The 11,674-nt window shown below is 41.6% G+C and overlaps 1 protein-coding gene across 1 annotated transcript; it reads right to left on the reverse strand.

The window, feature by feature from the left end:
• Nucleotides 1–398: 398 nt before the first annotated feature.
• gpx3.S (glutathione peroxidase 3 S homeolog) lies at nt 399–10,965 on the reverse strand. Its single transcript, NM_001092673.1, has 5 exons — nt 10,803–10,965; nt 5,674–5,836; nt 2,798–2,915; nt 1,494–1,593; nt 399–958 (listed from the first exon to the last, which is right to left on the reverse strand). Exons 1-5 carry the CDS (start codon nt 10,887–10,889, stop codon nt 716–718), a joined length of 711 nt encoding a protein of 236 aa, NP_001086142.2. The 5' UTR covers nt 10,890–10,965; the 3' UTR covers nt 399–715.
• Nucleotides 10,966–11,674: the final 709 nt, after the last annotated feature.

Below are 11,674 nucleotides of genomic sequence, written 5' to 3' on the forward strand. Positions count from 1 at the left end.
TTTAGATGGCGAAGTAGGGGGTCAAAGTTTTTTTTAAAGAGACAGTACTTCGACTATCGAATGGTTGAATAGTCGAACAATTTTTAGTTCGATATCGTTTGATTCGAAGGTCGAAGTAGCCAATTCGATGGTCGAAGTAGCCTAAAAAAACATTCGAAATTTGAAGTTTTTTTATTCTATTCCTTCACTCAAACTGAGTAAATGTGCCCCTTTGTGTTGATCTGGAATGGACTTCCTGAAGATCCTCTACAACCCAAATATCCTCAACTGGGGTTCTGTTAGTAATAGCTTATCAACACTAGACTAAACACAAAAATACTTTTTGGTAGACAGACTATAACATGTCATTCCAAATACCTTGAGTTATAGTTTATATGACAACATTGAAACTTCAGAAAGGCTGTTTACAGACAAATGTTATTTATTGAATAGTGGCACACATTACATTCCGTTCTAGTGTTTAACAGGAAAGTTGGGAGCTAAGGGTGAAACTATGAAGCCCATCCCAGCCTGGCACAGATACCTGAATGCACTAAGTAGCATCTGCCCCAGCACTGGTTTCTAGCCAAGTCCCACACATGAGTGCTTTTTGACTTGGCCTTCATACAGAAAGGTTCTAGATTCCCTTGGATCTCCAACTGACCACTCAAACACATATATAATCACAGCAAACAAAATCACAGATTGAACTACAAGGAATTGATTGTAATATTTTTTACTTTTGCTCCAATCCAAGCATAAGAAGTCTCTGCGTTCCCTGCTGTAACTTTATGTAGGACACAACATCTCTTCTCACTTGGGCGACAGATGTGCGCGGGTGCCAGCGTTTCACTGCATGGCCATCTGGTCCCACAAGAAACTTCTCAAAGTTCCACTTGATGTCATTGACCTTTAAGGGTTCCCAATTTAGTCTGAACGGTGGGTTTCCAAAGGTGTCACCGACAGGAGGGCAGGAGTTCTTTGTGATTAAAGAATATATGTTAAAAAAAAATATGTTAGTGATGTTTGGGTCGGGTTTTTCCCGACCCATATCCGCCCTCCCTCAACCCATGCCCGACTTCTGGGTTCATTTTATAGACCCGCCCCGCCGATAACGCCACAAAAGGGGCAGGGCGAGCAGCTATAAAACTGTAAGGTGGTCGCCACCCGCAAATGGGGGTGTGAGGTCGGCCCGACCGACCCGCGGGTATGGGGCTCGCACATCACATTATATATATATATATATACGCCCATTCAACAATACGTCTGCACAATACTATTTGAGAAGAGGAGAAGTGGGGAAAATGTAAAAAGTATGCTGGATTTGGAAACCAAAATAAAATACTGGTTCCTTTAAAAAAAATATATATATAATTGTGTATAATCATAATGCTCCAATGGCAGGCAAGTGTATACTACAAATGAATTTTACTCATGCTGACACAAACACAGTTATGTGATTGGAATAAAAATTGCTTAGATATCGTACAATTGAAAAGGTTTTAATTGAATACCTTGAGAAAAGTGTAGAATTTCTGTTCTTTCCATCCATTAACATCTTTCTTTTCAAACAACTGGAAGTTTGGAACAAAGTTTGTCCCGGGACGCACATACCTGGCAATCAAAAATTTTTTTTTAAAAAGAGTTACATTGGCTGAAATTAGTTGAGTGGTGGGCTTAAAAACAATTAACTTTTAGTAAAACGTCACTGTTAATTCAATCTATTTAGCTATAACTATAAAGCAGCAATAGAATTATATTTCTTATTACTCTTACTAACCTCCTTGTAATTATCTGTTAAAGTAACATATGAACTACGTATATACTGTAAACAACCCCCTCCTCTAATTTACTAACTTCATTGTAATTAGCTGTTAGGTTAGCCAGAGATAATACACTCTGTTTAAACAGCCCCCTTTCTTCACTCTTTGTTGTGACGATTTTGGCTCACAGTTAAGCAGAAGCCATTATGCAGAGGGTCTTATCTGTACACTGTTAATCTTATGAAGAACCTCGCAAAAACAGGTAGTTAAAAGAATTATTTAATTGTCCCTGTTTAGTTTGGAAAAAAAAAACTCTGGTGCTGGATCATCTAAACTAGTGCTGCTTTTAAAAAGGGGCATTTCCCTTTTACTCCCACTTTTGTATAATTTGGTGCAAACTGATTTTCCTATAAAAAAAAAAAAAAAGTACCCAAAAAAGTAATTTCCCAAATACAGGAATGGGATTTGTTATGCGTTATCCAGCAATCTCCCATAGACTCAATTTTTTCCAAATAATCCAAAATTTTTAAAAAATTACCTCTTTCTCTGTAATAATTAAACGTACTATTTGATCCAAACTAAGATATAATTAATCTTTATTGGAAATAAAATTGGCCTATTTGTTTATTTGATGTTAACATGCTTTTCTCAAAGACTAAAGGTGGCCATACACTATAATATCCGCTCATTTGGCGAGGTCTTACCCTGACATGCCCACCAACGGCAGGGCATGTTTGGGGTTAATCCGAACATTTGGCCCTTGGACTGAACGATTGGATTACATGGAAGAGACTGGGCACGACAGAATGAGGACTGCATCAACTATACGATATGGTCCTTGATCGCCAGAAAAATCAAAGCTCCCCAATCAAAATCTTGGCCAGGTATCCATCAGCGAGACTCTTAGAAAGCTTAAAGGACCGATATTGGCAGCTTTAATCTACCCGTGTATGGCCACCTTTAAAGTATAAAGATCCAAATTACAAGAAGATCCGTATATATATATGGAAAACCCCAGGCCCTGAACATTCTGGATAACAGGTCCCATAACTTACTTAAGTCCCAAAGGAATTTCTTCATTTCTTCCAGGCTCCTGCAACCCAAACTGATTACAAGGGAATCCCAAAATAACAAAGTTATCTGATTTTAATTCTTCATGTAGTGCATTCAATTCTGCAAAAAAAAAAACATGGCTAAAGTTATAGAATAAAGAAAAGGGTTCAAGAAATCAAATCCAAGTAAGTGATACCTTAAAGCTACACAACACAATCACTGCCATTTGTTGCAGTGATGAAAATCTTGCTGCCTGATGCTATTTTCTTTCCATTTACGTGAATAGGAAGTAGTGATGAGTGGCTGAGCAGGTACATGCCAACAAATTGAGTGCAGGTTTGCACAGGTGGCAGTCACAATTCAAGCAGACCTCCTCCCATTTGTTCATGTAATAGCACTGACCCCTCACCTTTTGTGGCAAATCCCACCAAGTCTACAGAGGTGGGTTGGGCCAGGTGCTGGTCATAGGCAGAGGATTTTGGATTGGGTTGGGTGCAGGCTGGAAATTGAGAGTGTATGAGTCTATAGAGGTGAGTTGGGGCAGCTGCTTCTGTTTTACTTTCACGGGTGATTAATGCACAAAAATCCATAATGCAGCTTTCATATTCAAACCATATTGTATAAGACGGTACCGATGGCTTACTAGTTCAATATGCCTAACCACTGGCAGCCTTGTCTGGCCTATAACACACCTGACACCCGAGAGCCCATAGAGACTACTAAAGAATTCTGCAATGCTTGCTCGGGAATACCATAGGAAAAGTAATTTCCATGATGGCTTAAAATTAGCTTACATTATGATGCAGACATCCAAATTGTAAGACAATTTGAAAATAAGTCTTGTGTATGATTTTTTTAAATCAGAGATGGGCCAAGACGACTGGATGCCATAGGCCAACCAACATGTGTGTCCGCATACAAACACACGCTATAGGTTGCATGAAGGGGAAAGTTAGCTGGAGCAAGAAAACCCAGTATAGGTGTAAGTAGAAGACTCTTCAAAAGGTACCTGCCCAGCACCCCTACATTGCTGCCTCTTCTGCCTACCCCTAATTCCAGCCCTGTATGAAACAATTATATTATTTTTCTTCAATTCTCAATCTTGGAATTGAAACCACTATCTGGTTAACAGGGCTAGCCATAATGCAGCAGATAACATTTTTTAGTTGTACGCTAGAAAGTGGCAACGAGTGGATTAGGGTTAGCATCTTTCCAAGGACTCCTGATGGAGGGGGGGATTATGGTGATATCATGGGAGTGGCTGCTGGTGTCATGGGTGTGGCTAGTGACATGAGGGGGCTATGACATGGCAACTTGCATGATGGGAGTCCTACCAAGATTTCCTTCTTTGGAAAAGCAGGCAGTTTTGACCTCCGGCTGTCCAGGTGAAAACCAGACAGGAGGCAACCACGTACAAGTGAACTTTTCCATTAAGGCCTTAAAGCAATTCCTATAAAAATCATAGGAACGTGTCAAAGAGGTGCTGCATGCAGCTCCTGTCCAGCGGAGTTCAGCCGTTTCAGTAATCTTCAGAATGAGACCAGCGCTTCTGCAATTTTGTGAGTTTCGGCGCATTTCACTCCAACTGCGCATGCACTGATTCACCGGTTTCATTCCGAAGATTACCAAAGGGAAGAAGATGGCGTCCGTGAACTCCGCTGGACAGAATCTGCATGGAAGGGTAAGTAAAGAGTTAGGGGCATTTGCCCAGGGGGGGCAGCTAGACTGCAGGGGAGGAGGTCTATGCAGGGTAGGGTTTTTGTTTCTCCTTTAAGCATGTAAGTGGCTTTTTTCATTTTATATGTTATTATCATTATTAAATGCTTACATTAGAGGCCAGCGTTACTTTCTTCAGAAAGTCTGCCAGTATTTTTGCCTGCCATGACTGCAGCAATCAACACCTAGTAATGTGCCACTGCCCTGATGGAATCAGTTGAATTTCGCTGAATGACAAACCATCCGGTTCCCACATCCCGCAGAGTGTGAGAGATAAAGGTGCTTGTGTATACAAGTCTAAACGTTTGAGAAAATTACTTTTAAGAATTTTCTTGTGTGTACTTGAATACAGGCTTGGCACGGATGAGTATTGTAAGACTTAACGTAACAAAAAGGACCAGGGTAGGGGGCAATTTAGGTCATTTATGTGCTTCCAAAGATTTAGTATGTTCTAGGACAGTATTTGGCTTTGGCAAAGGGACTGTACCTTTAGGATAAAGGTAAACTTTGCCATGTGTCGGCTAGAATCGAAATAGCCGGTGGAATGGCACTCGGCATTAGTTTTCCGAAGGAAGTTTCCTTCGAGAAATGAAGTGCTCCGAGTGCCATCCCACCGGCGATTTCGATTCTAGCTGACACATAGCAAAGTTTACCTTTATCCTTCAGGGTGATTCGTCCTCTGAAGAAGAGGCGCTTTGTCGCCGGGTGACTAAATCTCCCCGAATCTTAGAGTGTGCCCTTGCCCTTAAAGTGACCAAGGCAATTGGAAAACCCATAAAGAAATTGGGGGTATGAGTTCTGCACAGGACGCGCACCTGCCACCCCACGCTTCCCACTACCCAGACCTGCAACAGCGAGAGTTGAAGTGACATCACAGTAGACCGGACGCAACATCACTCCGGAGGTGGATCAACCAGGAACAGCAAATAAAAACTTCTAGACCAGCGAGTGTAAGAGGGAGGGCTAGACTCACAGCTGAGCTGGATACCCAGGCAGGGAGCCTGCATACTACCTGCCAGACTAGTGAATCAGGAACTGTCTACCTGAAACCTGGCGGCTTTGTGGCTATTCCATGGGAACCCACAGGTAGACCCACTGCAGGTCTCTAGTATGAGCCATCCTTCAGATAAAGCTTCAGAGTACTAGTTTCCATTGGTCCTACCTGGGTACTGCATGGTGAGACCTCAGAATGTGGCCACATTCACAAACAGGAGGTACTTCCCTTGGTACTCTTTAAAAGGGATGAACCGACTCCCGTCTATTGTAGTTGCCCCATAATCATAGATGGACCCCTCGGCGGAGTTGTCGGAGTTGTAGCAATCCACCTTAAACAAGGAAAGCAGCAGATTCATTATTTTGCATTAGGGGAAATCTCTAAATTCACAGTTATAGAATACAATAGCCACAATTTTTAAAATATCTGAAAGATATTCAGTGTCAGACTGGCCCACCGGGACACAATTAACTAACAGGCGCAGGCGCCAATTTGCTAGCGAACAGGACCGTCACTAGCGTTCATTCGCCAGGCGACTTTCCGCTAGTTACTCCGCAAATTAACCAAAGTGCGGATTTTACTGAACGTTACATCTTTTGCCAGAGTTGATTTTGCCACCTCAGACCAGGCGAAGTGCTTAAAAGTAGCTAGATCTTCCTCAATCTTCTGTCACTTACATCATATCCTGAGTGCCGAAAAGTGCATTAAAGTTCAAAAAACGCTGGCGACTTTTCCTTTTTTTAAGCGAGATTGGCTGCAAAAGTCCTGACTTAGATTTTTTTGGGTAAGTGGTTTTCTGCACACATTTTATAACATATGGAACATTTATTTTACAGTGGGCTCATGCGTAGGGCATTATATTAACTCTCTTGTCTTTATTAAGGTTCCCTGGACACATGTGTAATATAAACCGGTAACTTAAACCATTTGCAGCAACATTTATAATAAAGAAGTCCATACAACTTTAAATTTCCTGCCCTATGCAAATTGACCTAAGCGCAAGATCACTAGCAAAGTTTCGCTAGGCATAAATGAACGCTGGTGATCTTCACTATGAAATGCTCACACAGCAGAAGTAACGCTAATGAAAAGTTGCGAGCGGTCAACGCCCGGGACGAAACTTTGCATTTTAGTGAATTAACGTATTCATAGCACATTAGAGCCTGGCGGTGTGATGGGCGCAAAGCTGGTGAGAATTTGCCCGTTAGTAAATCTGCCCCAGAGTTTCCGAGTATTTGCCTGCAGAGCCTCATATCTGGTGGGTGAGTAGAAACTATAACATGAGGTCCCTGATTGGCTCTATAAGATTCTTTCTGTTCGTCCCACCAGGCCAGCGTTGGCTAAAGATGGAGAGGCAGCAGGGGATTAATTCATACATTCTGAAAATAGAAACGCATTATCTGGCAGGCAGGCTGCATTGTGCAAAGCAATCCCCCACAATTCAGTTTTTCAGGGGAATAAAATAGGAAAACCATTACATATTAACAAGCATCAAACCAGCAGAGATCAGAAATGGGTTGTTCACTTTTGAGTTAACTTTTAGAATGATGTAGAGGGTGTAATTCTGAGACAAATTGGTTTTTCATTTTTTTTCATTTATGGTTTTTGAGTTATTTAGCTTTTTATTTCAGCCATCTATTTGCTGGAGTCCAAATTACCTTGGCAACCATGCACTGATTGGAATATGAATAGGAAAGACCTGAATAGAAAAATGAGTAATAAAAATTATCAAAAACAACACATTTTAGCCTTACAGAGCATTTGTTTTTGAAAGCTGGAAACAGAAGAAGTAGAAGGCAAATAATTCAAAAACTATAAATAACAAAATAATGAAGACCTATTGAAATGTTGCTCAGAACTGCCCATTCTATAACATACAGAAATTCCTAGTTTTCTGGTTGAATCCAGTTATTAGCATTCTTTGGTCGCGCTGCTGTAATTCTTTCCAGATGTAGTTATGAAACACATTAGTGCATTAACACAGCAACTGGAGAGGCATTTTATTTGGTCACCAATAAGTTGTTGTATGTATGCATTTATACCTCTACATTTAAAGAACAAACAGGGGTCGTTACAATTATAAATGTTAATAAATACAAAACACAGGTACAATAAAGATATAAGAGCTTTGTGTCAAAAAGACAAGAAGATGGAGACCCCTGCTTCGTAGAGCTTACAATCTAAATGGGAGGGTAATATACAGACACCAATAGAAGGATATGAAGTGTTACAGGTTACAGTGGGTGACACTCAGTGGCAAAACTATAGAGAAAGCAGACCCCTGCAGTCGCAGGGGGGCCTGGACTGTGGGGCCTCCTCTCTTATCTGCAGCAAGGAAGGGGGACGCAAGTTGGATGGGAGTAGGCGGAGTCATAGTAGGGAGTAGGCGGGCTGGAGGAGACAGAAAGTGGGCAGGAGGAAGGGGATGGGAGTGCACCGGGCCCCTCTGAAGATTTTTTTTGTAGGGGAGCCCAGTGCACTCTAGTTACGCCACTGGTGACACTGCAATACATTTGGAAATCTTGAGAGTTGTAGTTTACAAACTGCGAAACCATAATGATTATGCAAACAGGATGTAGAGCAGGAGTTGTTTTCCAAGTATTTATGGGATATTTACATTGAGTAAACCAAGCAACTAATCCAGTTGTTCCTATGAGGTCTATCCTGACGTTCCACACAAGTCCAGCTTTTTAAAAGAAGTTAGCTTTGGGTGTACTTTTTAATTAAATACACTGATGGGGGTCACCAACCCCTAAGTCTTGATGACCTTTGTGACAAAGGTTTGTCCAATCAGCATTTGTACTGATCTGCTTGCGTGGCATCCTCGTTGCCTGATTTGGAAAACCACACACTGGGCCAAATGAGTCTGATCTGATCGTTTACCCTCGTATTATACTGCTGGCCTACTGAGACCTATCAACATGCTAATGCAGTCCTCACCCAACTGGATTTTCTAACCTGCCCAATACATATCTGGCCAGATATAAGAAGAGCAGGCCATTGAAGGGGGGCAAATATGAAACTATAAGCGTCTATGAGTTTTTATAAGTAAGGGCAAAAATGTCACTAGGTGCTGTGTATGGGCATTTATTTAAAGGAGAAGGAAAACTCCAATTCAAGGGGGGTGTCCTCCAGGATTGTAATAACTTACCTGATACCCCAGACCAGTGCTCCGGTTAGCACAAAACTTTACTAACCCGGTGTACTTGCAAGTGAGCCATCTTCTTCCTCCCTTGATCTTTCTTTAAAATCCAGCGTCTGACACATGCGCAGAAAAGCGGAAAAAAAGGCCTTATTTTGTTAAAGTCAAGCTATTGCGCACAAGTGTCCGTGTGAATACAGAAGGACGGAAGAAGATTGCTCATTCGCAAGTGCCCCAGGTGGGCGCTGTTTTCTGCTAACAGGAGCAGTGGCCCAGGGTATTAGGTGAATTATTATAATCCTTGAGGGGTGCCCTAAAATTTGGCACCCATCTTGGATTGGCGATTTCCTTCTCTTTTAAGAATTATTTTCATGCAACCAATTCATAGCTAAAACCAATGTAGGGTTTTAAGTAACTTAACCATCAAGCCAACTATATTTTTAAAAGAACATCCTATAAATATAAAGAATGTGATTATCAATATTTGCAGAACCAGCTGATCTTATCTCTGTTGCATGTTTTTCCACTCTTAACGGCCACACCGGCAGTGATAACACAGTTTAGAGCTGGCTACGTCTGCCATCTCCTTGTGTGTTTAGCACTGACAGAATAGTTGCGAGGGTCCAAAATACCCTAGCAACTATGCATTGATAGAAATGTGTTTCAAAGGTCCCCTGACCTGTTAGACATATGCAAGTCACTGTGTGCTTTTTCTTAACATAAAGTGCATTTTTTTCAGCAAGCTACAAAGACTGAGCACAGAGCTGCACTGAGTAAATATTAGTTATGTGCTAAGTAGACATATGCCTGCTAAGTGCTGGTATTTGAGAAATACAAATTGTAGCCCCCGAACAAAGGCTGGAAATAGGGGTAGGCAGAGTAGGCGCTTGCCTAGGGCGCAATCATGGGGGGGGTGCAATTTTAAGGGGAAATGTTTTTCTTTTCTTTTTTTAAACCCTGGTTTGCATGGCCTTTAACAGTTTTTAAATTTTATTGCCTGTGATTCATACTGCTGGCAGAAGCACTACCCACCTCCCTCTTGGCAGCTGCTGGCACAGGTACATATTTGTGGGCAATATCATGACTGCTGCTTGTACAGGTAAACAGATTATATGGGGCGATATGATGGATTTTTGGCTCCTGTTGGCACAAGTTCTTATTTGGGGGCAATATTGTGAATTTTTTGGCTGCAGCTGGCAGAGGTACACAGATGTTTGGGGTAATATGATGGATATTTGGCTCCTGCTGGCACAGTTACAAATTAGGGGCAATATGATGGATTTTTTTGACTGCCGCTGGCATAGGTACAGATTGGGGGTAACAATATCATGGATGTTTTGGTTTATGCTGGAACTGGTACAGATTGGGGTCTTGGGGGCAATATGAGGGGTTAACTGCAGTTGGCACAGGTACAAATGGGGACAATATGACAGGTGCTGGCACAGGTACATGGGGCAATATGATGGCTGCTGGCACAAGTACAGGGGGCAATATGAAAAGGTAAGGTAAAGCAGGACCAGGTGGGGGAGGCACTGATTGAATCCCATGCCTAGGGTGTCAAAATACCTTGGCCCGACCCTGCCCTAAACGCTTCTGAACTACAGTTGCAATACAGAAGGGCGCCTTCTCTTAGCTTTAACTAAACCTAACAGAGGTTTCCCCTTGGGACAGTGGGACCTGAGCACATATTATGATATGATAGGAGGCCTGATGACGAACATTGAGAACAAACATCTTTTTCACAAGACCTAAGAGTGCGGATCCATTACTGCTTATGATATTATGACCGATTGTTCCAGCACCTAGGCATTATTTTTGTGTTCTGTGTGCACCAGCCTTGTGGACTGTATATATATATATATATATATATATATATATATATATATATATATATATATATATATATATATATATATATATATATATATATATATATATATATAGCAAATGGAGATCAGCATCTGAGAGCATAAAACCCTCCTGAAATGAATGCATTAACTAAAAAAATGTCAAAACATCAACCACATGCAGCATGCTCATAAACGTACAACAGCAATTCAGGTATTCGGGAAAATTGTCTTTCAGTTCAAGCATAAATCTAAAGAATAGTAATAAAGGCTTCAGACCTCTGAGAGAGACAGAGATTTTCTCTTACCGATTTTTGGTCCACTTCATTCTGTGCATTGATGAATGCAGCCAGGAAGCAGGGGAGCATTAAGAGCCCCCTAAGTTTGAGCCCCATCTTTGGGGAAGCACTGAGAATCCACTCTCTGTGTTGTGCTGTGCAACGGCCCCTGCTCTATTTATCTCTGTTGTCCTCCAGCTCTCAGGAATAATCTGACCAATTCCAGACTCACAGATAAAGGCTTGAGGCTGTGTCACATTCAGCCAATCCGGGAGAGGAACAGATGGGAAACTGTTAACTCCTAGAATAGCTGAATATTCTAGCAGCTTTTTTAGTTCCTGTGAAAAGATAACATTAGAAGGGCTTCCAAAAAATACATGTATGTTTACACATACACATTAAGGGGCAAATTCACTAACCTGCGGAGTTGTGCTAGCGCAGGCTTCGCCACACTTCGCCGCACTTCGCCAGGCGAAGTTTCGCCAGGGTGCCGCTAATTCACTAAAATCCGAAGTTGCGCTCAGGGAGGCGAACGGCAGCGAAGTTGCGCTAGCATTAATTCGTCAAGGAAAGTGAAGTAAAGCTAGCGATGCTTAATTTGCATACGGCGCCAAGTTAAAGTACAATGGACGTATATGTAGCAGCAAATACATTACACTACACAAGCCTGGGAAAGCTTCATAAAATAAAATTAGAGGTGTTATATTGCCCACTGTATAGTTTAGGTGCCATATGTTAGGAAATGTAGGGGGGAAGGAGGGTACCCCCCAAAAAATGTACAATCTTTTTCAGCCTATCACCCTTAAAAAAGGAAAAGACGCCAGCATTTTATTGGGACTTAGAAAAAATTTCAACTCTTTTTGAAGCAATCCTTATCTACTCTATTTCACTTCGCCTGGTCT

This window comes from Xenopus laevis, chromosome 3S, assembly GCF_017654675.1.
Source record: "Xenopus laevis strain J_2021 chromosome 3S, Xenopus_laevis_v10.1, whole genome shotgun sequence".
NCBI classification, from domain to species: Eukaryota; Metazoa; Chordata; class Amphibia; order Anura; family Pipidae; genus Xenopus; species Xenopus laevis.